The 26,090-nt window shown below is 45.1% G+C and overlaps 1 protein-coding gene across 5 annotated transcripts in view; it reads right to left on the bottom strand.

The window, feature by feature from the left end:
- Window positions 1-824: 824 nt before the first annotated feature.
- MAP3K3 (mitogen-activated protein kinase kinase kinase 3) overlaps window positions 825-26,090 on the bottom strand; it is a 52,192-nt gene continuing 26,926 nt past the window's right edge. For 2 of the 5 annotated variants that reach the window (XM_016128477.2, XM_016128492.2), the window contains 11 exons: window positions 20,725-20,845; window positions 12,967-13,100; window positions 10,370-10,443; window positions 8,642-8,709; window positions 8,357-8,449; window positions 7,571-7,762; window positions 6,913-7,061; window positions 6,041-6,172; window positions 5,431-5,560; window positions 4,880-5,075; window positions 825-3,547 (listed from right to left, as the gene is read on the bottom strand). In XM_016128477.2, the coding sequence (XP_015983963.2) occupies window positions 3,319-3,547; window positions 4,880-5,075; window positions 5,431-5,560; window positions 6,041-6,172; window positions 6,913-7,061; window positions 7,571-7,762; window positions 8,357-8,449; window positions 8,642-8,709; window positions 10,370-10,443; window positions 12,967-13,100; window positions 20,725-20,845 (1,518 nt within the window). In that variant the 3' untranslated portion in view covers window positions 825-3,318. The remainder of the gene's footprint in view (window positions 3,548-4,879; window positions 5,076-5,430; window positions 5,561-6,040; window positions 6,173-6,912; window positions 7,062-7,570; window positions 7,763-8,356; window positions 8,450-8,641; window positions 8,710-10,369; window positions 10,444-12,966; window positions 13,101-20,724; window positions 20,846-26,090) is intronic. The other 3 variants (XM_036222377.1, XM_016128482.2, XM_036222378.1) reach the window with 3 other exon arrangements.

Genomic DNA, 26,090 nt, shown 5'->3' with positions numbered 1-26,090 from the left:
CTGTCACCTCGCCCCTTTTCAAGCTCCAGTGAGTGGGGTAGCCACGGTCTAGGTAGTCCTAGGAGAAACAGCTCGTCTGCTCCTCTGAGGGACAACAAACAAGGCAAGTCTGGAGGACCTGATTTTCCCCAATTTACCATGAACTGCTTAAGTTGGACAAGAGAGCAAATGGAGGATCTCCTGCCACTACCCCATACAACTTAAGTTCCTGTCCTAATACCCATAGGACAGGGTAGAAAACTAGGCCTCAGGTTCTGATGGTAGGTGGGCCACTGTGCTGTTGAGGGAGACAACTTGCCCCTTGAAGCAGCAGCGCCAAGACTCGGTAAGCAAGTAGGTCCTCAGTGTGAGCCTTGCTCAGGGCAGGCCCAACTTCTGTGCCAAGGTTTCAGATGGGGACAAGGATGGTCTCTGCTCAGAGCTAAGCAAAAGGAAGGGATACCAGAGAGATGGCTCCTGGAGGCCCCTGATCTGCCCTGAAAAGACAGGACTAAAGGGGACTGTCCAGGCTAGATGACTCTATTAGATGTCACAAAAGTGCTGGGAACCCAGCCACTGGTGACACCAATAGTTCCACATTGGTAAATCAGCCCTGATAGGACTACCCTCAGCAGAGCTCCTGGGAGTAAGGAGAAGGGGTACCACCTCTGAGCTAGCTGTGGTACTGGCCAAATCATCCCATCTTGGGACCCCTCCTGGAGTCATTTTAAGTTCTTTGTTTAGGGACCCAAGCTTGTGGCCAGGTACCTTACTTTGCCTCTCCCAAGCAAACACCTACTACCTCTACCCCACCCTAACCAAAAGCATTGCCACAGGACCCCTCCTGTATAAATGATCCCTTTTATTGTAAGTAATGCACGACACTGGCCTGGCTTTGCACTGCAAGCCCTCAGTCAAGATATAGTCAAATAACTACGGCTGCAGGTTCTTCTGCACGATCCACAATTCAGACACACAGAGCTGAGGTGGGCAAAGGAGGCAGGGGGGTGGCGGAATGTGGACTGTCCCCAACCCTGATCTCTGTTGGGTTGGCCAAGGCCAACATACCCCCACAGAATGATGAGCAAATGGCGCATGGCCCTTACCATAGCAAGCCTGGGGCTGCTAGGAGGCTACCCTTCAGAACCTTGGGGCCAAGGCCACTATAAGCCCACAAGTTTTCTTCTGGATTATTTAATTAAAAAATAATAAATTAAAATTAAGCAACAGCTTGGTCCTGAGGATGCTGAGCCAGCAAGTCCACAGTTTTTGGCACAAAAAAAAAAAAAAGTTTTGTTTTTTTTTTTGGAGTGCAGGGTGTGTTCGCTTGTTTGCAAATTCATTTTTTAAAACAATGTTCCCTGTGAGGTACAACCCCAGGGGGGTGGGGCTCTGTGAGAGCCTGAACCTGGGACACAGAGTCGTCTCATCTTGTCAGCTCCAGCACCGCATGCTTTCCTCTCAGGGAATGGGGACAGGACAGGGGTGTGGGCCCAAGAAGAATGTGGAGCCATCAGACGGGGTCATGGAGAGGCTGAGCTGCCACTAGGCAGCTTTGGTCGAGATGTAGGGCCAGTCCCCTTCTGGGCAAAGGCTGAGGTGGAGGGAGGAGCACATGCTCACTGTCTCAGGACTGGGCTGGGGGTGCCTGACAGAGACCCCTGGGGGAAAAGGATAGAAATGGGCCCAGGCCCAACTGGCACCGTGCAACACATTCCTGCAAAACCAGCTGCTTTCGTGTTCTTCTCTCTTGAGGCATCCATCACCTGTAACAGTCTAGAAGTGATATACATATAAAAACCATCAAATATGATCTGAGATATAAATTAACAAGTACAAGGCCTCACATTACATGATGTGAAAAGGCTAAAAACAGCGATAGAAACTACATTCATAAAAGTGCATCGTCAACATACAACGAAGGCTTTGGCTTGTTCTGGTGCCCGTGGGGAAGTGGGCATGGCTGGCAATGAGCTGCCTGGTGCTAATCCCCAGCTCCCTGGAGACGCCCATCCCTGGGCACTGGCTTTTTTTTTTTTTTTTTTTTTTTTTCTTTTTTTCCTTTAATTACAACTCCCAAGGAACTGGGTGTTGAGAGGGAGGAGCTCTAGCAATAGGCACATTTTGGAGGGGAGGGGCCGGAAAAAAGGACCAGCGCCCAAGCTGAGGTAAATAAGGCCAACTCTAAGCTGCTTGGAGATACTGGCTCCCAGACCCCTGCTGCTGCTCCTCCTACAAGAGAGGAGCAAGAAGGGGAAAAGGCTGAGACCTTGGGGATGGACAAGGCTGGCCAAGGAGGAACAGAGCTGGCAGTTTCAGACACGGTTGGTGGCATCATAGGGGCTCTCCTTTCTACCAGGTGGAAAGGGCTCTGTCCTAGCAGGGTCACACTCACAGACTCCCCTGCTAGCCTCAACGGGCTGCTCAGGGCAGGGCGGCCAGCTGGATCACAGGCCTGCACCGTGCTGTCCATCTTCTGTTCTGCTGCAGTGAGGGGTCAGATGCCACGTCAGAAGCACAAAGGCCATTACCTTCAGCTCTTTCTAATCCAGCCCAAGGTCCAAGCCCATAGCAGGGGTACTCAGAGCCCAGAGGGCACATAGCCTCTAGTTTAAAAACTGGGTACAGCATAAGAGTGACTCCAACTTGTAAAACAGAGACAATTGCATTGACAAAACTGCCCTCTCAGTGGGGCAGCTCCACATCTCAGGCTCCTGCTTGGAAGGGGAGGGTCACAGGGGCAGGCAAGAGTGCTCCTCCTTCCCTGAATAAGGCAGCATAACATCTGCTCACTCATCTTTGGTAAAGGACAGGGACTGGCAAACCTGACCCGGGGGCCCCAGGGAGAGTGCAGCCCAGGCCTCTGCCTTCCATTGGCTTCTGGATGCAGGGCTTTTAACTCAGGTATGGGTGGCCTCACCCAGCCCAGAGATGCCGTGGTGATCTCAGACATGGGGAGGAGAAACGAAATAATACTCTGGATGAAAGAACACTATTTGGACCCTCATGTCCATCCTGTGCCCCCAGTCCCTCCGGGCTCTGGTCAGGACACAGCCTCAAGACCCACCGCGCCTTGCACACTGTTCCTAGCCCCTTCTCCTCCACACTGAGCTTACGGGACTGGGCTCTCAGGTCTGGCAGGCTGGGGGCTTCGTCCTTGAGGCTGCAGCTGCCCCACCCAGGCTCTGAGCCCCAGCGGTGGAAGAGGCACAAACGCTGGCTGAACTGCAGCTCCACGGTCCACAGCTTTGCCTGGGAGAAGCAGCAACTTCGCTGAGCCCCACAGCAGCCCCTCGCCCATGCAGCAGGGGCAGCCAGCAGCAGCGTGGCCTTGAGAGTTCAGTACACGAGCTGTGCAAAGTGGTGTGTGAGCAGCTCCTCGGCTGAAGGTCTCTGGCGGGCCTCCACAAAAATACGCCTCAGGAAGTCCCGGCCATGCTCAGAGATGTGGGAGGGCAGCTGAGGATTGGTGGGCTGGGTGGCAATCTTAAAAATGGCAGCCATGGCTTCATACTCTGCCCAAGGTGGTTTCTCCGTCAGCATCTCCACCACAGTGCAGCCCAGGCTCCTGGAAAGAGAGATCTCTATGTCATCCCTTGGCCAGCCCCAGGCTGCCAGCTGCCCTGCCCAATGCTGTAAATGGAGGTGCCTTTCTCAGAACACACTGAGGCAGGATGGACTAAGGTGAGGGTTGACACTTGGTAGAGGGTCCCCCAAACCAGAAGAGGCTTCAAGGCACTGTCTGCATTGTCCACACGGGCTTTATCAACCTAAACCCACCCAGGTGCTTCTTGAGACTGGGGAAAAGAACCACTTAGCATGGACAGAAAGAGCTCCAAGATAACTATTATCAGATTCCTACTGCTGCTCTAACTAATTACCAGGAACCTAGTGGCACCAAAAACAATATGAATTTATTACAGTTCTGGAGCTCAGAAGTCTAAAATCAGTCTCACTGGGCTAAAGTCAATGCCTCAGTGGGGATGGTTCCTTCTGGAGGCTCTGAAGCAGTGGTCCCCAATCTTTTTGGCACCAGGGACCAGTGCTCCTATGAGAATTCAATGTTTGTCTGAGGTGGAGCTGAAATGGTGATGTTATTAGCACCGGGGAATGGCTGCAAATACAGATGAAGCTTCGCTCACTGGCCTGCCATTCACCTCCTGCTGTGTGGCCTGGTTCCTAATAGGCCACCGATCGGTACTGGTTTGCAGCCCGGGGGTTGGGGACCCCTGCTCTGAGGGGAGAATCTGTTTTCTTGCCTTTTGTAGCACCTAGAGGCCACCTGCATTTCTTGGCTCCTGGCCCCTTCCTTGCATCACTCCAACCTCTTGCTTCCATCGTCACATCTCCTACTACCCACTCTGATCTCCTGCCTTTCTTTCAGGATAATCCAGGATAATTTCCCCACCTCAAAATTCTTAAATTAATCACATCTGCAAAGGCCCTTCTGCCATATAAGGTTACATTTATAAGGTCAAAGAGATTAGTACAGAGACATCTTCAAGGGACCATCATTAAACCAAGCACAGGAACATTCCAAGGGGAAGAGCCACTCTCAAGACTTCCAGGCCCTTTCAGAAGATTGAAATTAAGTAGCACAAATGCAAGCTGCCTGAGTGCTATGAGGGAGCCTGCTACCGTGGAGAGGCTGATCCAGGCCTTCACTGTTAATCCATCTTTCAGTATTTAGCAAACATCAGGGATGTTTTCCATGCCCTAAGTTCCCAGCAATTAGTTGCTATTTGGAGTTCAAACACACCACCACCTCTGCATCCAAGCTGGCAAGAGGTGGACCCTCCCCCTATCCTACCACACAGCAGAGCCCCAAGGCTCATTTCTAAGTTGGAGCTATTACAGCCCAGACAGGGAGATGGGGCCCCAGCACGTTCGCAGCGCTCACCACACATCTGCCTTCCTTCCGTAGCCCTCACCGCTGATCACCTCAGGGCTCATCCAGTAGGGTGTGCCGGTGACCGAGCGCATGCCCGTGCCCGAGCACACGCCCGTGCCCGACATGCAGATGGTCTGCAGGCGCTTGCTGGCCCCAAAGTCCCCCAGCTTCACATTCCCAGCAGAGTCTCGGAGGATGTTGGCTCCTAAGGCATGAAAGGGCAAAGGCTACAACCCTGGACCCTCTGGGCTTTTTCTACCGCCTCCCTCTTTCCCTCCCTCCCAGCTCACAGGGTTGCTGGGGAGGACGGGGCTATCATGAACTAGACATAAGCTGCACAGGGCAAATAGGCTAGTGACAGAAGCCTCAGCCCTACAGCACAAAATGATCATTGCCATGGCCAACACTGCAGAGCACTTTACTCTGAAGTATTTTCCCAAATTGTTCAACTGATTTCCACACCAATCCCCCCAAGGAGGCAATCAGGGTCCCACTTTTCAGTAAGTTCGGAATGGTTAAGTGACCAGGTCTTGGGGACCCCACAGTCTGCTCCTGCTCACCCTTGATGTCCCGGTGAACAATCATGTTGCTGTGCAGGTAAGACATGCCCTCCAGGATCTGCCGGGTGTATTTTCGGGTCACACTCTCAGTTAGAGCCCCGTAGGCCTTCAACTGGTCTTTCACTGAGCCCTACAGCCACAAAAGTCAGGGAGTCAAAGTGGGAAGGAGGCAGGAAGGGGTACTTCCAGGCCCCAATATTGCAGCAAAGAAGGACTCATTCAATCTCCACTTGAGATGCGCTGGGTGCCTTGTTACGGGCTATTGGGCAGCTTGGAGAAAAGTCTGAGACAGTCCTTCCCTTAAGCAATGTACAACCTGAATCCAGAAGGGAAGCCCCTCTGCTCTGGGTAAAGGTGGTACTTACTGGACAGTGCAGCCATCCTAGAACCCTGAGCTTAGGGTGGCCTAGGACATTTCTCATCCCATAACATCACTATGGCCAGAGGCAGGGTCCTCCTGACTGCAAGTCCTGCCATCACCTCACCTTCTCCTCCGAGCCTCGGAGTCTCAGGTGATCATACCCATGTCCAAAGGATCCCTCCACTGCAGCCCTCAGCCCCAGGTAAGGCTCTCTCTGTGTAGGTCGCATATGCATCAAGGGGCGCATACCCCTGGCATGTACTCCATGAAGATGGTCAGAGTCTTCTCGGCGCGGTCCCGCAGACAGCCATAGTACTGCACAATTCGTTCGTGCTGCAAGTTCTTCAGCAACTGGATCTCACACTCCAGAGCACTCACCTCCTACGGGAGGGGCCCAGCATCACCTCAGCTCTATGGACCCTGGTTTGCCGACCTGGGATCAGCTCAGCTTGTCCTAGTCAGTAGCCTTGGGGGGGGGGGGGGTGGGTGGGGGTGTGGGGGTGGGTGTGTGGGTGTGTGTGTGTGTGTGTGTAGGGGGTCTACTTGCCTTAGAAACTTCAGGTGGAGAAAAGTGGGACTCTTTCAACTGCCTGGCCCTTAACCACAATGCTGAGCAACCCCTTGGGATGGTGGTACTCCCACATGGGAAAATGGCAGATAGTGGGGTGGGAGGAGTTATGGGTACTTGGTTGAGGGTACTACTGTATTTATCCACCCAAAGTGGAGTGTAGGCCATAATCAAGCTGAACTCCAAGACAGGCTCCTTCCTGGGCTGAGGGAGATGTCTTTTTGGTTAATGGGGGATGGGAGGGGGGGGCGGGCAAGGGGCGGGGGTGGTACTGCTCTTTGTGGCACTGGTCATCAACCCTCAGTTTGGTTGCTTGGCACTTTGGCATTAGCTCAGTTCTTCATAGCCATTCCCTCCCCTGAGTGCTTGGTGCTCTTTGAACCATGGTCCCTTACTCCATGGCCAGGGCCAGGGTGGACAGCAAGGGAACTTGAGAGAATAATGATGGGGGAAGCAACCTACAGCATCTTGAGCTATAAGTCTGTGCAATGAGACAGGCATTTGATTGGTTGAGAAGGAAGAAATGGAAGTCAGACCATGGGAAAGGCAGTACCTTGCTTGTCTCAGGACTGTCTGGGTCAAACTGGACCTGCTTGGAAGCAAGTTCACGTCCTGTGTCCACGTCATAGCACAAATAGACCCTGCCAAAGGCACCCTGGCCCAGGAGCTTCCCCCGACGCCAATTGATGGGGGCACTAGGAGCTATAGGAGAACAAAAGGAAGGAGCTTTAGTCTGTGCACATTATTTACTGATATCCTGCCTCATTCTCTGAAGGTTCTATATGTAACCTCTGAGCTCCACCCTCATCTAGATTGAGCTCAGTGCTCTGGTCAACCAGACTTTAAAGTCTGAGTCATGAGAAGCAGAAGACTGGCTAAGATCATGATTAAATGCTCTTCTGCATTGATTAAACACCTATACTTACGAAGCCCCTAAATACCTTAATAGGGCAGGGATTAACGACACTTTACTTCAGTTTAAAAATGGAAAAACTAAAGACCAGAAAGGGGAAGTGGCTTGTCATACAACAGTGGAGTGAAGACTAAGGTCTAGGGGGCCTGCTGTCCACCCACAGGCTCTTCCAGAGCGGAGAGGATGGGCCAGCCTACTGCTGAGCCCGACAGCCCCAGTGGACTCAGCGGCCTCTCGCCCTACAGCTCGTCTGAGCATCCCCTGGTCAGTCTCCTCCTAGCCAGGGCCCACTCCTCACACTTGGTTGGCACATTCCTCTCCTGCAAAGAGAGGGCGTTCTCGCTGTCCGCACTCCGCAGGCGCCCTCGGGGGTCCAGATATTGCACGGCCAGACCCATGTTCTTGCCATTTGTGCTCAGGGAGCGGCTGGAGGGCACCAGGGTGAACAGGTTACCTTGATGACGCCGAATTCGAGGAAATGTTCTTCTGCCTATAGGGGTGCAGCGGTCAGAGCAGAGCAAGTCAGATCTCTGGCCTCGAGGCTAAATGTGTAAACCAGGTCATAATGCCAGTTCCAGCCCATCCTATCCACTCTCCTACCTGACTCATGTCAGAATGGCTAATGTCTCAAGCACCTTGAGAATTAGGACAAAAGCAGGAATTAGGAAGCAGCCACAGATAGTTCAGGGAGCCCTAGCCAAAGGGAAGGCCCCACATCTCTCATGGCCAATCCATGGCTGACATCTGCATTTTCCTAGGCATCCTTATCTTAAACCTCTACAGAAGCTCCATTTCTTTTGCTGCCATGGGGTAGAAGAGGGCAATGAAGATCTGGTGCCCTAGAGCACGCTGTGCACTCAGACAAAAGACAGACTTCCCAGTGGTGATGTCCTGGTCTACGAATACCACCCTCCCTCTTTTTTTGTTTTTCCCTGTCTCTAGTACCTCAAGTCTGGGCACAAGTCCTCAGGAATAATGGAAACACAAGGTCTGGAGTGCCCAGGCCCACTCGCTGACAGTGGCTTTTCCATGGCAAAGCTCTTTTTGAAGCAGCCAGCAGGGGGCAGGGTGGAGGTGCACTCACCATCGTTGTAGTCCTTGTGGTGCATGGACACGTGGTAGCGCCGGGGGTAGGTTCCACCTTTGACCCCTTTGTCATAGAGTTGAGTTTCCCGATCTGAGTAAGATAGAGGAATCACTCACTGGCTTCTGGGTAGATCATCATGAGTGATCCGTTTAAGCCCCTAGGTCACCTGAGACCTCAGAGCAGTAGGCCCAAGGAGAATTAAAATACAGTCCTGACTTCCCTCCCAACTCAGCTATGAAAAGCAGAATGTCTGCAGCTCTACCCAGGCTCTGGGGAACTCACCAGAGAACTCCTGTCTGTTGTCTGGGAAGCTCTGGGCTCGGGACATACGCGATTTCCGGAAGGATGGGCTTAAAAAAACAAAACAAAATCACAAAGTAGACTTTAGCATACTTCCAAAGCAGCTCACTAGGGCAGAAGGCAGGATATCCAGACGGACACCCTTTTCTAACTCCCTCCCACGTCATTACATGGTAGGAAGCAGAGTTTGAGAGAAACAAGTCTTTTTCTTTGCTCAACCTCCTTTCTCTTTACTAGTCTGAAGCCCAAATCTGACAAGACCTTGAATGATGAACCCCTCCAATCCTACCAACCTCCAGCCTGGCTGCACAGCCCTTTCCCTTCTTAATCTTTCCTTCCACCTTAGCAACAGGTGAAGAGTTGCTAAAACATCTCTTGCAGTAATAAAAATAGCAACACCACCAACCATTTTCCTTTCAGACTAATCACCACCATCCCATTTTAGAGATGAGGAAACTGAGGAACAGAGAGAGGTTAAGAGACTTACCCAAAGCTACTCGACTAATATTTGGAGAAGAAAACAAAGCATGCTAGGGACAGAGAAAAACCCCAAGAAACAAGTGAATAAATTTAGCTATCTTACCCAGCATCCATCCACCTGAATGGTCCTTTCCCTTATAACTACTAGACCCAGACCATCTGTAGTCCTTTGCTACTGCCATCCCCTGGCCTGGCCATAAATTTAGGAGATAGTCTAAAGCCAGAATTGGTCTCTATCCTGGCAGACCCTCAGTATTCAGCAGCAACTCCTGACACTTTTATGCCTTCTTGCCCTCTTAATTGGAGAGTAAGCCCTAAACAAGGCTACAAATTGGATAGCAACAAGTAACCACAACTATATTCTGTGATAACTAGAGGGAACAGTGCTCATCAATGCTCAGATCTGTTAGGAAAGACATAGTACAAATTTGGCCATGGTCACAAGGTCAGTACCCACATGAACAATTAATCAGTTACACAAAGAAAAAATAAAAATCCCCAAACCCGTTCCAGAGCCTCTGACCATAAGCCCTAAGCTCAGCCAAACATGATCAAACGTGCTCTTGGTCATAACAAGGTCAAGGTGAGAGACTGACTGGATCAGTGCCAAAGCCAACTCCAAATATACCCCCGCTGACAGGCAAACCAGCTCCACAGAACCATTTGGTATGTAAAGGAGAGCACTTGTTCCCTCCCAAAGTGTAAGAACAAGACAATACTCTAAGCAGACAGTATGGTAAGCTTGGCAGTCTGGATATTTTGTTTTTTGGTTTTTATATCCCAGTTTCTTATTCCACCAGAAACACCTGGAGAAAAAAAAATGAAAGTAAACCCACAGGTGATAATTTAATTTTCTTGCTGAAACATTGAAGGTTCACTGCTTCTCAGTCCACATCATAGCAATGAGGCCAAGAGTACAAGAGTAGCAAGTATTATGTGGAAAGTCAAACATGTAAAGCACTTGAAACAACAAGCAAGTATTTAATACATGTGAGATGCTCTTATGAGCTGCTATTACATTCATCTAATTATATAAGCATAACATTCTCATGGTGTTTGAAAATTAAGAAAGGCTAGGAATTCCAGCAAGAGGTTTCTTTCCCAAAAGCATGACATTTTTACCATGGACCTCCAGATCAGAGACACACACACTAGTTAACTCTATTTCCTTAGCCCATCAGTTCTAAAAATGCATATGCACTAATCCCCAAACCAGCCACAGTCCCATACCTGTCTGCTGACCTGTCCAGGGATTGGCAGCTTCCTGACAAGGAATTTTCAGCACTGCTCAGTGGGTCCAGCATCTGCAAGGCAAGTAATATAATAAAACCCGAGCCCAGCCCAAATCCCAGCCAGGTGATTTAGGGCTTTAAGGCCCAGCCAAGGCGAGCAAATGGTCCTTTTTGTCAAAATATAAAAGTGCCCTTTCTCTACCGATGCAGTGGGACAAATGATCAGGAAGGTACTATTCTCCCCCACAGTTTGAAAGGCAAGTTTCCAGGAGAGAGAAAAATGCCTGGCTGGCATCCCAAGGAGCTCTGCCAGGAGAGCAAAGCAGTGACGCTACTTCTCTTGTTGGCATTTTCTTGGCTTGTGACTGGAGCCTCGCGCTGAAGATGGTACTACCCTTCAGAAGCTCCCAGTGCATTTGGGTGGTACCATAATGCTTCTATTTATACTCTGTAATTTATAATTTACAAAAACAAGTATTGCCTTCACTTCATAGACGAGTCACTCCAGGCCAAGAAAGATTAGGAGAATTGTCTAAAGTCATGAAACTAGTTAGTGCACAGCTGATACAGATCAAAAATTTCCCAGTTCCTGGTTCTCATTCAGAGGCAATAGGTATATATGTTAAAATCTTTCTCTGGTCCTTGGTTAAATGCGGTAATAAAAAGCCTTCACATTAGCTTTATCTCCAACTAATCTCTCCTTCATTTTGTCCATGGGAGATATCCATTATCAGAGTATTCGTTATCTGAGATCCGAAGTTAGACATGACATAGGTAAGAAGGGTATCAGAATTCGAAAGATTCACTAACAACTATCATAAAATTAGTTTCCAATTCAAATTACCTCTTCCCATTTAATACTAGAGTTCATCTCACTTGCAACTTCAAATATTTTAGGTCATACTGTTATATGATTTTTTAAAAACTACCAATCACGGCAAATTAATTGCAAAGAAAAACTGCAAATATTGCTAAGGATATAGGATTTCTCGAAGTGAATAAAATCAATATGGAAAAGAACTGCTCCCAACCCACCAAGTGCATTTTTGGCACAGCTGGGACAGTTAATAGAAGAAGAGAGAATGGGCAAGTACAGTAACATGGCAGGTGTGACGGAGGAGGAGTAACAAAGGTTCAAGGAAAGGCCTTTGGAAAACCCAGTGAATCCCATAAAGCCTTCTGTAAAAAAGGACCCTCTTTATGACAGTGCTGCAGAAATCAAAGGGGAAGCAAAGGAAGTTATGTTGTGCTGGCAAAATTTTCGTTAGAAAAATTAAGCCAAAAAAATTAACATGAATCGTGCTTTTTTCATTCTAAAAATTAGCAAATAGATGCAATTATTACCTAAATGTAATTAAAGCAAAAACAAAATAAACTTAGTTTCACTTTTCGATAAAGTCTCAATTGACTATTCTTTCATTGTATACTATGCTGTTTTGGTCTCTGTTAAGTGGATTTATCTTGAATGACTCAGTTACCAGGAGTAATGAATTCTCTTTAGCTAAGGGGGTGAGGCACTAGAGAAGGACCTAGGCATTTCCCAGCAGCCACCTTCCTTGGTCTCTTTCTAAAAAGTCTGTCCTCACTAGGAGTATAATACTCCATGCCTTCCAGTGCCAGGCAGGTAAAATAAAGCAGTAAAAGGACCAAGGTATAGGACTATGGAAGGGATGGAGACCACAGGCAATCCAACTCATTTGCAATTTCTGAGATTTTATACCCAAGTCGCCCCTAGTACAGAGCGTTCTGATTAGAGAAAACAGAAAAGATAGTCAGTACAATACTCAAGAAGGGAATCTGTAGCTAAAAACACTCCAGGTCACTGTTCTAAACAAATTTACCTGAAAGGCAAGAATATAGAAGAGAAAAGCAGCAGTGTAAAGGCTTCTCATAGCCTATACAGTTTGAATAATGTTGTATAGAGACCAGCTATTGAAGGGAAAGAGAAGTTATAAGAATCGGTTTCCAGAGAAAGAAAAGTTATAAGCAGCAGTTTTTTTGTAAAATTCCCTCATGTGATGGTGTTGGCCCTTCTGTTAGATGCTTTAAGAAATTTCCCCTTCCCAGACCAAATCCCCAGATTTTTAAGAGTGGATCTTTCTTTTTGTAATCAAAGAAAGCTCAATGAAAAAACTTTAAAATGAGGCCAGAGATCTCACTCTTGCTGAGTTTACTAAGCCAAAAGGCCATTCTCATCAAGTGAGCAACTAGTTAAAAAGCTAGCCATTAAAATAGGCTAGGTAGCTGAGGTCCTAACTTTCGCAGAAATTGAAACTTGGCTCCTAGAAAGAAATAATCCTTGGGTGGTAATCACACAATAGAATATATAGATGTTAAATTATAATATACACCTGAAAATTTATAATTGTATTAACCAATGCTACCCCAATAAATTTAATAAAAAATATAAAAAATAAAAATAAACAAAAGATAAAAAATAAAAAGAAATAATCCATATCTGGGCAGGCTTGGTTTACAAAAGGGCTATAGGATGGGGCTCAAGTCCCTTATATCTACCATGCCTACTGAGAATCCCCCCAATAAAACTTTGGTTATATGACCCCTCTCCAATAACATCCCCCATTCCATACTCACACACTGCTCGCTGGTCTCTGGGATGAACTCCCCCTCACTATTGATGCTGGTGTAGGACCCCTGCCGGGCAATGCGCTGCTGCCGTTCAGGCACATAGCCAGGGGGAGGTGAGCTTCGGCCAGGGGTCTGGGAGCCTAGAGTAGAGAAACAAGATATTTGACCACAGAGCCCAGACATGCAGCATGAGAGGAGCAGATATCTGGATCAAAAATAAGAAATCTACTCCATTTTTCAGAGACCCAGAAGTCAAAAACCATGTAGCTAGCTGGCCTTTCTCTTGGCATTGTAGCACAAAATTCTAGCATAACCATGAAAAAAGGATGGTTTTCTTAAGTCCTACCATCCCCCAAAAATGGGGCACTACTTAACAGTTGGCTTACAAACAGCCTAGTGCCTACTTCCCACTTCTGGCTTTGGATAACATTTCAGTAGTCCACATGTTCTATGCAAAGTCAATCCATATGTTGGCAACATTTGTCAGCAGCAGAAGCAACCCAGAGAGGCAAACAACTATTTTGAGAAAAAGCTTGGGTATCAGATAAACATGAATCAGGCTTTGCCACTCAGCTGAATGATTTAAACTCTTGCCTAAATTTCCTGAATGTAAAAATGGGAGATCTACCTCATAGCCTTTTTTGGAAGTTATAAATATGGTGGCACAGGTACATATCCACATGGTAGGAACTCAGTAGAATTGTTTCATTTTCTTCACACTCTGTGGCAAATAGGAGTTTGACTCAAGATCCACCCTACCCTTTAGTATGCCTTCCTACGCTTCAGAAGTTAATCAGCTAAAAGCTATTATTTCTAAATGCCCCCTTTAGGCTCAGCCAATCAGATGAACTGGTGTGAGATTTAGATGGCTTCCTGCTGTTCCTGGGCATACTACCGAAGCTTTGGTGTTTCTGCTGCAGCAACAGAAGAGGCCGCACACCTGGTCTCCAGTTTGCTTGATGTCAGGACACAGGTGCAGACATTCCCACGTAAGAGGCATGGACCCAAGTGGAGAGGGGTACTGTGCTGCTGGACCTGGTGGCTTCCTGATTACAGAAGAGGGAGGAGCTCTTCTATGTGGTATGGCTGTTTCTCATTCTATCAATGATCCTATAAGTCAGAAATACACCAAATCTCTTCTTGCTGAAACTAGTTAGGGTGGATTCTGTTCTGTGCTACTGAACCTTGACCAATAAAATCTGGAGTGAATAGGTATTACACATTTGACCTAGAACAAACAATATTTCTATTGTAAGGGACTGATGAGAGAAAGAAAAATTCTTATTGATGAGATCCTAGACATTGGTCCAAACTATCTCAGACAGGATGAATTGCCCTCAGTCTGTTACATGAAGCATCTAGTGTGAGACATCCCTGAAAATAAATATTCACGGCCCCACCCCCCATTCTCTCTGTCACTAGATGCCAGTGAACTCTTCCCTAGTTTTGCAGGTGGGCTGGGACTAGCTCACACGAGGCCAGCACTACAGACCCAGGAGTGGCTGGGGGAAAATAGCAAAGGTTTTCTGAGCTTTTATTTCCAGCCAGAGACTTTCACTTTTTCCAATACACATTGCTGCCTGCAGAGAGCCAGCCTTGTTATCTGATGGGCAACAGTCCAGGGGCTATTGTACACAGGCCCACAGCTTGGGGCAGGAAAGGGAAGTCTCCCCAAACCAATGGCTATCAGAGGAAGCGAATGGAAAAACCAGGAGTTGGCAGAACTGCTCCAGAGCATTTTCAGTTTTGTTTTTATCTTCATTTCAGAAATTAGAGGCCAATGAGATGCACAACAGTAGTCAAGAACAAGTGAGACAGGGACCAGAACAGGATAGGATACTGAACTGTAAGACTCATTGATACTCACATATTTACCAGCAATGACAGCAGTGAATCAGACAGCACGAACCACAATGCTATGCAGGACACAGGTCATTATAGGTCTCAGAAGGCAGGCACAACAAGGAGAGCAAGGTCTCTAAGACACCCTCCCCTGGTTCTCGTCTCATAAGGCCATTTGTACCATGGGGCCCCATCTCAGCATGAGTTGAAGCAAGAGAGCAGAGTCATAGTCCTGTGTTCAGAGTGACCCACAGCTTCCCATGAAGGCGTTCTACTCATAAGGAGAAAGTCAGGGTTTAAACTGCCAGCATTCTGCATTCCTCTGGGGCAGGCTAGCTCGCTGCTAGCCTCCTTAACCCAGAGTGGCAGTGAGAGCAAAACTCTCACCCTAGGATACGATGGGTTCTTTTGCTCTGTACTATGACTCAAAGCTGAAAGATAGGCTCTCAGATCCTAGTCCTTCTCATAAGAGACTTCTGTCAGGAAGCTGATACAGTCAGGAAGTTGCCTCCACAGGGAGTTCTAGGGCTTTGGGTCAGTGTTAATGTGCAGGTCACTGCAAGTACAAAGAGATAGCTTTTTTTGGCCATCAACTATTTTCTCTAAACCCTATCCTTTCTTGGGGGCAGATGAAATGGGGGGAGGAATCAAATCATTTTTTCTTCCTCAATGGAAAACCTTAACCAATATTTCCCAATATGCTCACACAGGACCAGGCCACACAGAACAGAACTTCTCAACATTTTCATTCTATAAAATCTTGAGAACAGCCCATGTGTTTCAGCTTTCAAAATTCCAATTGTATTTTGAAGTTGCTACCACCACTAGTCTCATCTAGTATCACAGAAGAATTTATAAGAAGGAGGAAAAATCTATAGAAGTGGAAAAAAGCTGACTACTGTTTCCATGTGGCTGGTCACTGCCTCTGCAGTCCTGGTTTCCACTCTTCCAAATCTGTATCAGGACTGGAGGTTTGCACTGTGCACAGCTCTCTAACTCATTATTGCCTGGGTGCCACTGTAAGTCATCGCATTCTTTTAAAACTCCTTTTATTCCTCTGCCTGAATTTTCCCTCCTCTCCTCAGAAGAGGGTTTCCCTCCTTGCCAAGGCACCATAAGCCCTCTACCTGGACTACCCAATTCCTCCCCAGCAGGAGTCAGCTCCCCCACCTTCAATTTTCTTTTCAGTTGTCTTTGTGCCTCCTTTCATAAACCTGCTCAGATCTCTAGCCTAAAAATATCCTCAGCTTATTTCTGCCACTCCCTTAAGCTGCCATCCCACCTCTTTTTTTCTGTCACAGCCTTGAAAGAACTGATTGCCTCCATTCATCCACTACCCATTCCTTACAGGTTGCAATCTGGCTTGCCTCACTGTGGGAGACAGTGGCAAGACAAGGAGAAAGATGGTGTACAAACAGAAGCCAAGGCACTTGAGATGCACTAGACCAAATAGGAGTCAGAATTTGACAAGGATAAGTCCTTTAGGTGAGGCTTGGTTTAAGGTCACCACCCGATGTATTATGGAAGAAATGGTGCTTGAGCTCCGCTTCATAGGTGAGTAGAATTTCTATAGGACAGAGATATGAGGGAGAACATCTTCGTGTAGGGAAATTTCATCTGTCTTATCTAAAGACCTCTCCATAGCGATCTCTCTTTTGGGTTAACTCATCACCTAGTAGTTTTTTGTGGGGTTTTTTTGGCTTTTTTGTGTGTGTTTTAGCATGAACTAGTTTAACAGACTAACTGGCTTGAAAAAAATTAGAATTCAAGGTATGTATATTATGATATCAAAAACAAAAGGTGAACATGATAGCTGGTTTCAAATATTTGAAAAACTGTCATATGAAAGATATTATCTGTGTTACCTATATTGCTCAAGAGAGCGTATTAGAGTCAATGAGTCAAGTGAGAGAAGGCAGATTTTCAGTTCAAAATAAGAAAGAACTGCGAATAAATAAATAGAGTTGTCTAAATTGAATTGGGCTAACTCGCACTTCCCCATCATTGAAAATGTTACAGTGGGAGCTGAATGATCTGCATGTTCAATCTCTCACTAAATACTCAGGTATGTTAACAACAGCGGGAGAGGAGAGAAAAGAGCCCCACCACCGCCCACCCCGCTGGTGCGGAGGTGAATCACTGAGGCTTCTTTCTCCTTCGACCCTATTTCTACTGCTAGGACATCTTCCACTCCCTCATGCTTTCACCCTGACTCCTCTCTTCCTGTTTCCTTATACTTCCAGAAGGTCTTACCCTGTACCAGCATAGCAAGCACTCAGACAGTTATGGATGAAAATGACACATTTATGTCTCTTACCTTTGGTCTGTCCTTTACAACCTGGTTGGTATCATGCATGTCAAGTCTCCTCCCCATCTTCTCCTACTTTCCCTACTACTTCTCCAGTCACTCCTTTCCTGTGTCCTTTACAGGCTCATCCACCTCTAATTAGCCACTAAGAATCTGGATTCCTGAGGCTCAGTCCGAGGACTTCTCTTCTTACCCCACAGCCTGCGTAGGTACTCTCATCTGGGCCCATGGCTTCAACCTGACAGTTTCCAATTTTTTCCCTACCCCTGATTTTTCTCCCCTATGAACTAGAGAGCTGTGTATTTAACTGCCTGTTTGGTATCTCTTCTTGGCTGTCTCAAGGGCACCTCTAATTCAACCTGTCTAAAACATCAGGTCTGCCCCTTCTCAGCACCTGAAACCAGGCTCTCTCCTGGCATTCCTGTCTGGGTGAAAGGTAGTGCCATTTACCCAGATCCATGAAGGATCCACTCTCTCAACACCTGCAAATTTAACCCAATACTACAGTGGTTGGTTCTTAAATCTTTTGGTCTTAGAACCCCTTTACACTTTAAAAATTGAGTACGCTAAAGAGCTTTTATTTATGTGGGTTATATCAATTAATATTCACTGTATTAGAAATTAAAGCTCGAAAATTTTAAAAATACAATAATAAACAGGCACACACTTTATCCGCCATTGGAGCAATGACATCACCTCAGGCATGTAATCCATGGAAAACTCATGAGAGAATGAATGAAAAGGCAAACCATATCTTAGCATTATCATGAAACCAATTTTGACCTTGCAGACCCCCTGAAAAGACCTCAGAGGGACCACGCCGGAGTCCTCAGACCACACTTTGGGAACCACCACAATGCCATCTTCTGTCAGTTTTACCTTGTAAATGTCTCAAATCAACCTGCTCCTTCCTCTCTCCACTACTGTCACTTGCCTAATCCAAACTTCTGTCTTCTTTTGCCTGGACCACTACATTAGCCTAATGTGGTTCCCTTAGATCCATTCTTGCCTCACTCCAATCTATTCTCCACACTGTAGCTGGAGCAATTCAAAATACAAATCTTAATATGTCACACCACCCATTCCTCTTCATTTAAAAACCCTAATGTGGATTTTCACTCCTTTCAACATAAGAATCAAAATCTTCATCACAACCCACAAGGCTCTGCCTCCTTCCCCAGTCTCAGCCTGTCCTCCCTTCCCTTGTTCTCAGCTCTCCAGCCCTCAGGGCCTCTTTCTGTTTCTCAAACACACAATACTCCCTCGGCTATCAGGCTCTCCCTGCCTGGAACTCTCTTCCCTGTATCTGCATCTCCTCTGCATAACTCTCATTCATGCTCTGAGTTATAGCCTAAGGCTTGCTGGCCCCCAGATCAGGTCACATCCCTCTGTTATACGTGCTCACAGCACCACAGACCTTTTAGTCACAGCCTATAATTATACATTTATTGCATTATGACAAGTAAATGTCTATCTTTCCACAGGTCTATAAGGGCAACAGGGACAGGAGCTTTTTTTTTTTTTTGCTTCCCATGTTTCTGGCACACAGTAGATATTTTGTTAATTATTTCTTGAATGAATAAATGAATAAATAAGAATGCAGTTTGATAAGGAAAGAGATAACAAGATAATGTGATAAATATTATCATGCAGATGGGAATAAGGAGCCAAGATTTTCAGTGTTTTCCCACTACCTTCCAAACAAGCCCCAGAGCACTCAAGGCTCCTCAGAAAATGGCCCAGGCATCCTTTATCACCTTCTCTATTTCTCCTCCAGATATATCAGTCAATCTGAAGGATGAGATCTCCAAAGGCAAATAGTTGAAAAGCCCTCTCCTTTCATCCTTGCCTATGGAAATCCTCCATAATCTCTAAAGATCCAGTTCAAACGGCTCCTCCCCAGGATGCATTTCCCAGGTCATTCCAGTTAGAAATAATCTCTACCATTTCTCAGCTCTATAGAAAGGCTGGCAGCCTCTGACCTCTGCTCTCGTCATATCCGCCAATCCAAACCACCTGGGGTTCTTGGCTCCCACCACCTTCTTTTGTGATCATGCCTGGCAGGTGCTCTTTCCTGTGCCTGGTGTATCTGTCTCTATGCTTGGTAAATCTTTCTTAATGTGTCTGCTCTTCTGAGAAAGCTGTTCTCCAAAGTCCTGGGCAGACTTGGTTATTGCCTGCCTTCCTGGTGCTCCCACACCACCCTCGGCCTTCCACGTGCCTGCACTGCAGCATGTATCCCAGCCCAATGGCTGGTACATAACACTTGCTGAATGAAGGAACCCCAGATCCACCTGTGCTCGGGAGCTGTGTTGTCCACTCTCTAGATAAACAGGAACGACTTCATAGAAATCTTATTCTTCCTCATTCTCAGACAAGGAATTCCACATACGACTGCCTACAATAATGGTCCAGCATTTAGCCCCAGCCTCCCCATACAAATCACAAGCACTGGCTTAGGAGCAGGAGGCCCACTCACTACCCTACGTCAATCCTCACTGCCTACTCCACAAATGAACAATGCTGCCCTCCCAGATCCTCACTCTCCAGGGCCAGAGATGCTCTGGACAGGGTCTCCTTCTGGGGTGCTGGCTCTCTCTCCTCAACCAGCTTACTGAAAACAAAGCCACCAATTATCCACAATGTTAAGAAATATGAAACTCACATATAGACTTTCAGCTCGGCAACACTGACTACTAGTGCTTATTTAGGTTCCAGAAATTACTCAGTGAGGCAAAGTCAGTACCTCAGCAACGCACTCTTGCTACTACTCCCTCAGGAGGCTTATCACTCACAGACGAGCTCAGTGACAGGTCTGATGCTCAGATCTCCCAAGCTCAGCTCAAAGTCTTCAGATGCAATTCTACCTACATGGACAGAACTTATATTCCTAGTGGATGCAGGGATCTCAACAATGTTAGGGCAACAGGCTCAATGTGAATGTTTGACAAGGCCAGACTTCCCCCTTGATAACAAATCCCACAATTCAAGAAATGGGCTTTTTCCTCAGACTCTAGGGAATGGGACCCAGAGCAATATGGGATTACCTGCACAGAAATGATTTAGATTTCCTTCCTGGGGAGGCCTGGCAGCAGCTACACAGTTCTCTCTTTAATTAGCCAATTGTGTATACTATATAAACAGTTTCCTGTCCTTCCCACACAATTTAGGTTGACTCTTCAAGAATTTCATTGGTCAGTGTCTTCCTTGAAGCATAGGAACTCCTCAGTAATCATAAGCAAGAGGTGTGAAGTCAATACTCAGACTTGGACCTGATTCCTAACTCCACAAGTCCACAGTCCTTTGGGTAAAGAATGTTCAAAATTGAGGTTAGACTTCCACTAGAGGTCTTCAAGCAGATGCTGGAAGAGATCACTTTTTCAGGGATGTTTAAAAGGAATTTGATAACGCCACCACATCATTACGGTGTAAGCTCCTGAGGGTCAGCATACCATCCCAGTCAGTTCATTACCCCCTCCCCCAAATAAAGGCAGAGAGGATTGTTTCTGCATAGTGGTCAATAATGTTTGATGATCGTTTTTTAATTAATACTTTTTTTAAAAAAACATGAGCAGATAAATTAGATGAGAAGGAAAAAAGTGTGAAATACTCACTGACAGAGAGGTGCCTGCTTCTGGGCTCGGGGGGCTGGTAGATGGTATTTATATCTCCCGCAGACTGGGAAGCTTTGATCCTCACCTGCCTGGACACCCCGGAATGAGGGGAGGAACTTGTCTGCAAGATAAGAGGTAAAAAGCTGAGCTATCTTTAAGCAGGCAGACAGAGAAAAACCCCTCACTCTCTCCTAGGACTTCCATGCCCTCAGTTGCTTTCAATACATGAGCTACCCAGATTTCCCCCCAAATCTCACTCTTCAATCTATTTTGGAAAATCACCATTTGCTCAATATAGTCTTACAGCTTCACTGACATATGAGCACTAAGACCCAGTGCCCCAATTTAATAGGCAATGACCCAGACACAGAACAACAACAAGGATTCCTCTATTAATCTGCCAAACAGAGGAGTTGTAAATACCCTCTCATAAAACTCTCCAGAGAGCTTGGGAAGAATAGCAGGAAAAGCAGGAAATTATTTCAGCAGCAAGATCACCTGCTGAGTGGGGGGGTCAGGAAAGAAAATGATGGCAAATTCCCTGCCCAACAAAATTCTGGTTGATAAATACATATTTTAAAAGTAGCTTGATATGCTACTTCTTCTCCAATCATAATTACTTCCTGAAAGTTAAGGGAAGATCACAGTTGCTTCATATTACTGGGGTTTACATGTGAACCATCTCGGGATTGTGTCTGTCTGGGAAAGGTACCATTCTGTCAAAGGTCCAGGACCTCAGAACAGGATCGGCAGCCTTACCACATCTACCCCCTCTTTTGCACTGACCCAGTTCAGCCAAGCCCTACAGAGAAAACAATATATAAAGGAGAGTCCTTACACTGAGAAAGCTTAAAACTGAAGCTTAGAGGTGAGCAAGTGATGTCAAGATGTACTTACAAATATACAGAGCCCTACTAAGAGTGGAAATGGGAGCTTGAGATTTATAAATAATTTGGATCAAAGTTTCTATTTGCTTCTTTTTTACCTCCTATAAGAAAAAAAATGTCTGATCTAAACACACCATATCCTGTCCTTCAAGAAAAAGGCTTCCCATTCTCAGGAGTGAGTTCAGCTGCCAAGCAGCCTCCTCTAGTCTCCCCACGCCAGACTTTATCACATGCAGGGCTGTCTTAACAAACTGTCTTGCTCTAACGGGAAGTCAGAACCAAGAGGAAGTGAATGTTCTTGCTGAAGCCTCCAATGTGCAATAGCTCTCTGCTGAAAGTCAGAAAGGAAAAAATAGTCAAAGCAACATACTGGGAAAGCAGGCCAGTGAAGGGCAAGGAAAGGCCAAAGCTCTGCAGTCAGGAGGAGGAGGGTTCCCTGATGTGCACCCTGGGATACCTGCTTGGACACAGGGCCTTATACATAATGTGAATTCAATACATCCTGGCAATGCAGGTTAGAAATGCGCCAAGAACATATGCTCTAAACTCTCAATTTTAAAATCTAAAAGTTGGGAAAGGAAAGTAGGTTCAACAGCCAGTTGAGTATAGGTTTAAAAAAAAAAGGCTGAAGTTGTGATAATAGGTTGGAAAACAGATGAAGGGAAATCAGTAAGGTTTTCAAAGCAGGGCTTCTTATACTTTAATGTGCACATAAATCACCTGGGACCTTTTAAAATGCAGGTTCAGATACAATAGGTCTGACATGGAGTTGAGAATACGCATTTCTATGCTGCTGGCACATGGACTATACTCTGAGCAGCAAGGTCTTAGAAAATGAGTCATGTTTCAATTTAAGGCAATGGTTCTCAGCCTTAGCCATCCATAAGAATTGCCTGTGTGGCTTTTAATACTTCAGACCAACTATAACAGAATCTCTGGGGATGGGGCCCAAAGGTTGGTATTTTTAAATCTCCCCAAGTTTATAATATTCACTCAAGTTTGAAAACCCTGATTTAAGGAGATAAAAAAGAACAGCATGGTAAACCAAAATGAGGTTGATGTAAGGATTCAAAGAACCCTGAATGAGACTTAGAAGTAGAAAAGAGAGGAAGGGGGAAAGTGAGACTAGGAAAAATAAAAGGGGCAGTAGAATAAAAGAAGAGCCAACAGGTGTCAAGTGTGTACCTAGTAGAACATTCTGAAGATAGCAAATAGAAGGTGGCATTTGATTATTCAATATAAACCTCACTGAAAGACTCGGTGGTAGCAGTGTACGTGGCTGACACAAACAACATGAAACACTACCAGGGAACCATGTGCATAAAGACTTCAGTGACTGGAAGCTAGTTGATCAACGGAAAGAGGTTAAAGTTAACCCAGAAATTATTTTGATGAAAGATTTGGTGGTATCAGACAAATGGAACAAGTGGATTCAGGCTACACATGGAGAAAAAAAAGCTCTGTGTGTGTGTGTGTGTGTGTGTGTGTGTGTGTGTGTGTGTGTGTGTTTGCTTTAGTTAGGTTCATGGGAACATGAACCGAGCAACGGCACTCTGGATCTTATCAGTCCTCTGCTTCAGTGGTGCTACCAAGAAACATTTCCATGGAAGACCATGATAGTTAGGATAGTTGTGGAAGCATCCAGGTTATTTAATAAATTTACAGCTTTAAAATCCATGAATTTATTAAAAACTTTTAAAAAATCTGTTTTGAAGTTGTACGTCTTGAATAATGAACGCCATGTGTACACCCCTTACACAAAGTCTTATTTTCTTTTTGTTCTATGCTATGTTCTATACTGCCAATATTCAAGGAATTCATCTAAATTGAGATTAGGTGAATAAATCTGTTTTTATTATCCCTACTCTTCAATGTTTTGCAGACTTTAATTATATATGTGCTTGCTTAGGCTGCCTTTCCTGACTAAAGAGTTCCTGGCTTTTTAGGCTACTTACATATAAAATGACCCCCTAACCCTTTAAAAATTCTTTCTTCTCTTGGACCTTTCCTAGCTCAGTTATCTTCTGAGTTGTGGGGAATATAATGATACATCTCACAAGTTCTCCTTGTGGATAACATTATACTTTCTGTTCTGCTATAACGAACTGCGGAGGGACCTGGGTAAGGTTTTCCAAGACTACAATTATTCTAAGATCCCTTTCCTAGATCTTAGGTAACTGACACATACTGGACTATACAAGTCAGAATATCTGGATTTTAGACCAGATCTGTCACTACTTACTGCCTCACCCAGGGCAAGTCACTCTAAGTCTGTTTCCCCAGGTGTAGACTGGTGATAACAGATGCCTACTCTGGACCTCTCAAAGTTGCAAAAAATTGAATGAGATACATGTAAGTTTTGTTCTATCTTCCTACACTTGCACCATTATTTTAGGAAGAGTGAAAATTAGGTTTTAGATTATCCTCAATATTTTGAACTTAAAATAGTAGACAAGATAGCATCAAATTCACTGATGGGAAATTTGAACAAGAATTGGATGTGATTAGAAATTTACTTTTGTTAGCGAGACTCAGAGGTAACAAAACAAAATGCCATACTCAGTTTAAGGTGGCTGGGTATTTAGTTTTTACTGTATGAAGATACAAGTGACAAAAGAATGTTAAGCTTGAGAGTACTTTATGAAAGTGGAAGACTTGGGTCTAGAAAGTTACAGAAGGTCTAGAGCAAAAAGATAAAGTAAGAGTTAGATGTGTACATGTTTAGACAAGTCTTTAAAAAGAATAAGCTAAGAACTAATGGCTCAAGGCAAAGGCCTACGGCAGCAAGAACTGCTGAAGGAGACAATGAAGTATCTTAAAAAGGCAGTAGAAAGCAAGGCTAGAGAGGGGCTCTTCATACTAAGAGAAGGTTCTGTAATTACCCAAAGCCAGTTCTCAGGTAAGAACAATATTGAGGCCTAAGACATGGCCTTTGCCAGGTGAGGTAGGAGGGATATGACAGTACACCTTGGCGAAAGATGAAGACAGAGGCAAAATTAGAAGCTGTCATAGAAAGATCAACAGAAAAGGAAGCCAGAGAGAAGAAAGAAAAAGAATATTTTAAAACAGGAATAAGAAGAGAAATAAAGGTATAGTTGGTAACAAAAGGTAGATAAGGCAATAGAATGTTAAAAATGAAGTAACTAAGTAGAGAAAGAAAGTGGCTGACAGTCCTCTCAGCAGGAGATGAGGACCAGAGTGATATGGTACCTTGGAGTAGTGAAGGTCAAGTGTGATCTGTAGGCTGGTGCCAGGCCACAACCTGTGGTGTACCAGTTCTTAACCAGGTAAGTACAGAAATGGAGAGTAACTCTTTAAAAATTTTTATAGCAATCTGGCAGTGACTTTATGTCTATTGAATCTGACAAGAAAAACTGTTGGCTTATATTTTGTTTATCTCTAGTTCATTTTTCCATTTTATTTTTCAGTTTTTATGTTTTAAAAAAAGAATTGGTCCATGACATATTGGAAATTACAAGAACAAAACAGATATTTCATTATGGACATTGAAAAGCACTGTTCTAAAGGTGGGATCCTGAGTACATAGCAATTTTGGATCATGATACTTCTGTTTATTAAGAAGCTTAAAGTCTAGCTGAGGAAGTTCCCAAGGAAAGAGTTCATCACCACTATTACCACTGCTAGTCTTAAATGTACATCTTCATAGATGTAAAAAATAGTATCTTAAAGGTCCCGACAAGTAGCAAAAATGCTTATTTAATTAAATTATGGTACACTCACTCAAGAGAATTATGCACCCTTACAAATTATAATAATGAAGATTATATATTAACACAGAAAAATGTACATAAAAATTTAATTTAAAAAATTAGAGAATTGTACAAATATTGTAACAACACTTAAAGTATGTATACATATGACCGTAGACTGGAGGAGCATATATAAAAATAAATTAATGTGTTATAGTGATCATCTTTCGAATAGTTCTAGGTTTTGCAACAGTATGTACAGCCTTGCGCACCCCTTAATGGATAAGAAAGCAGATGTAAAGAACCAGTCATTTATACCTTCTCATCAGGGGAGTAGAGGGATAGAATCAGGGGAGCTAGCTTCCAGTCAAGTAATCATATCATTAAAACAAACCCCAATTCCAGCTGCTTCTGTAAGAAGGGGGTTGGCTGGATATGATCTCTGTTTGACACTTAATAACAATTCAAGGATCATTCACTGTTTTTTCTCAAGAGAATGGGTGGGGAAGGGGTTCCAAAACAATAAGAAACAGCTCCTGCTCTTGAGGAGCTTATAATATTTTGGGGTAAAACTTACAGATAGGCAAGAAGTGAAGGGGAATTAGTAAGCAACCTATAAACTAGTGTGCAAATTATATCCCATGACTATAGGAATAGGGAATCATCAAAATGGTCTCAGTCAAAAATACTGACCAAATTATATGAGATAATTCATGCTAGAGCCTAACAATAAAAGTGATAGCTATGGTCTGGCAAAGAGGAAATAGGA

This window comes from Rousettus aegyptiacus, unplaced genomic scaffold (assembly GCF_014176215.1).
Source record: "Rousettus aegyptiacus isolate mRouAeg1 unplaced genomic scaffold, mRouAeg1.p scaffold_m13_p_6, whole genome shotgun sequence".
In the NCBI taxonomy this organism is placed as follows: Eukaryota; Metazoa; Chordata; class Mammalia; order Chiroptera; family Pteropodidae; genus Rousettus; species Rousettus aegyptiacus.
This window is presented reverse-complemented; position numbering and strand designations above follow the sequence as displayed.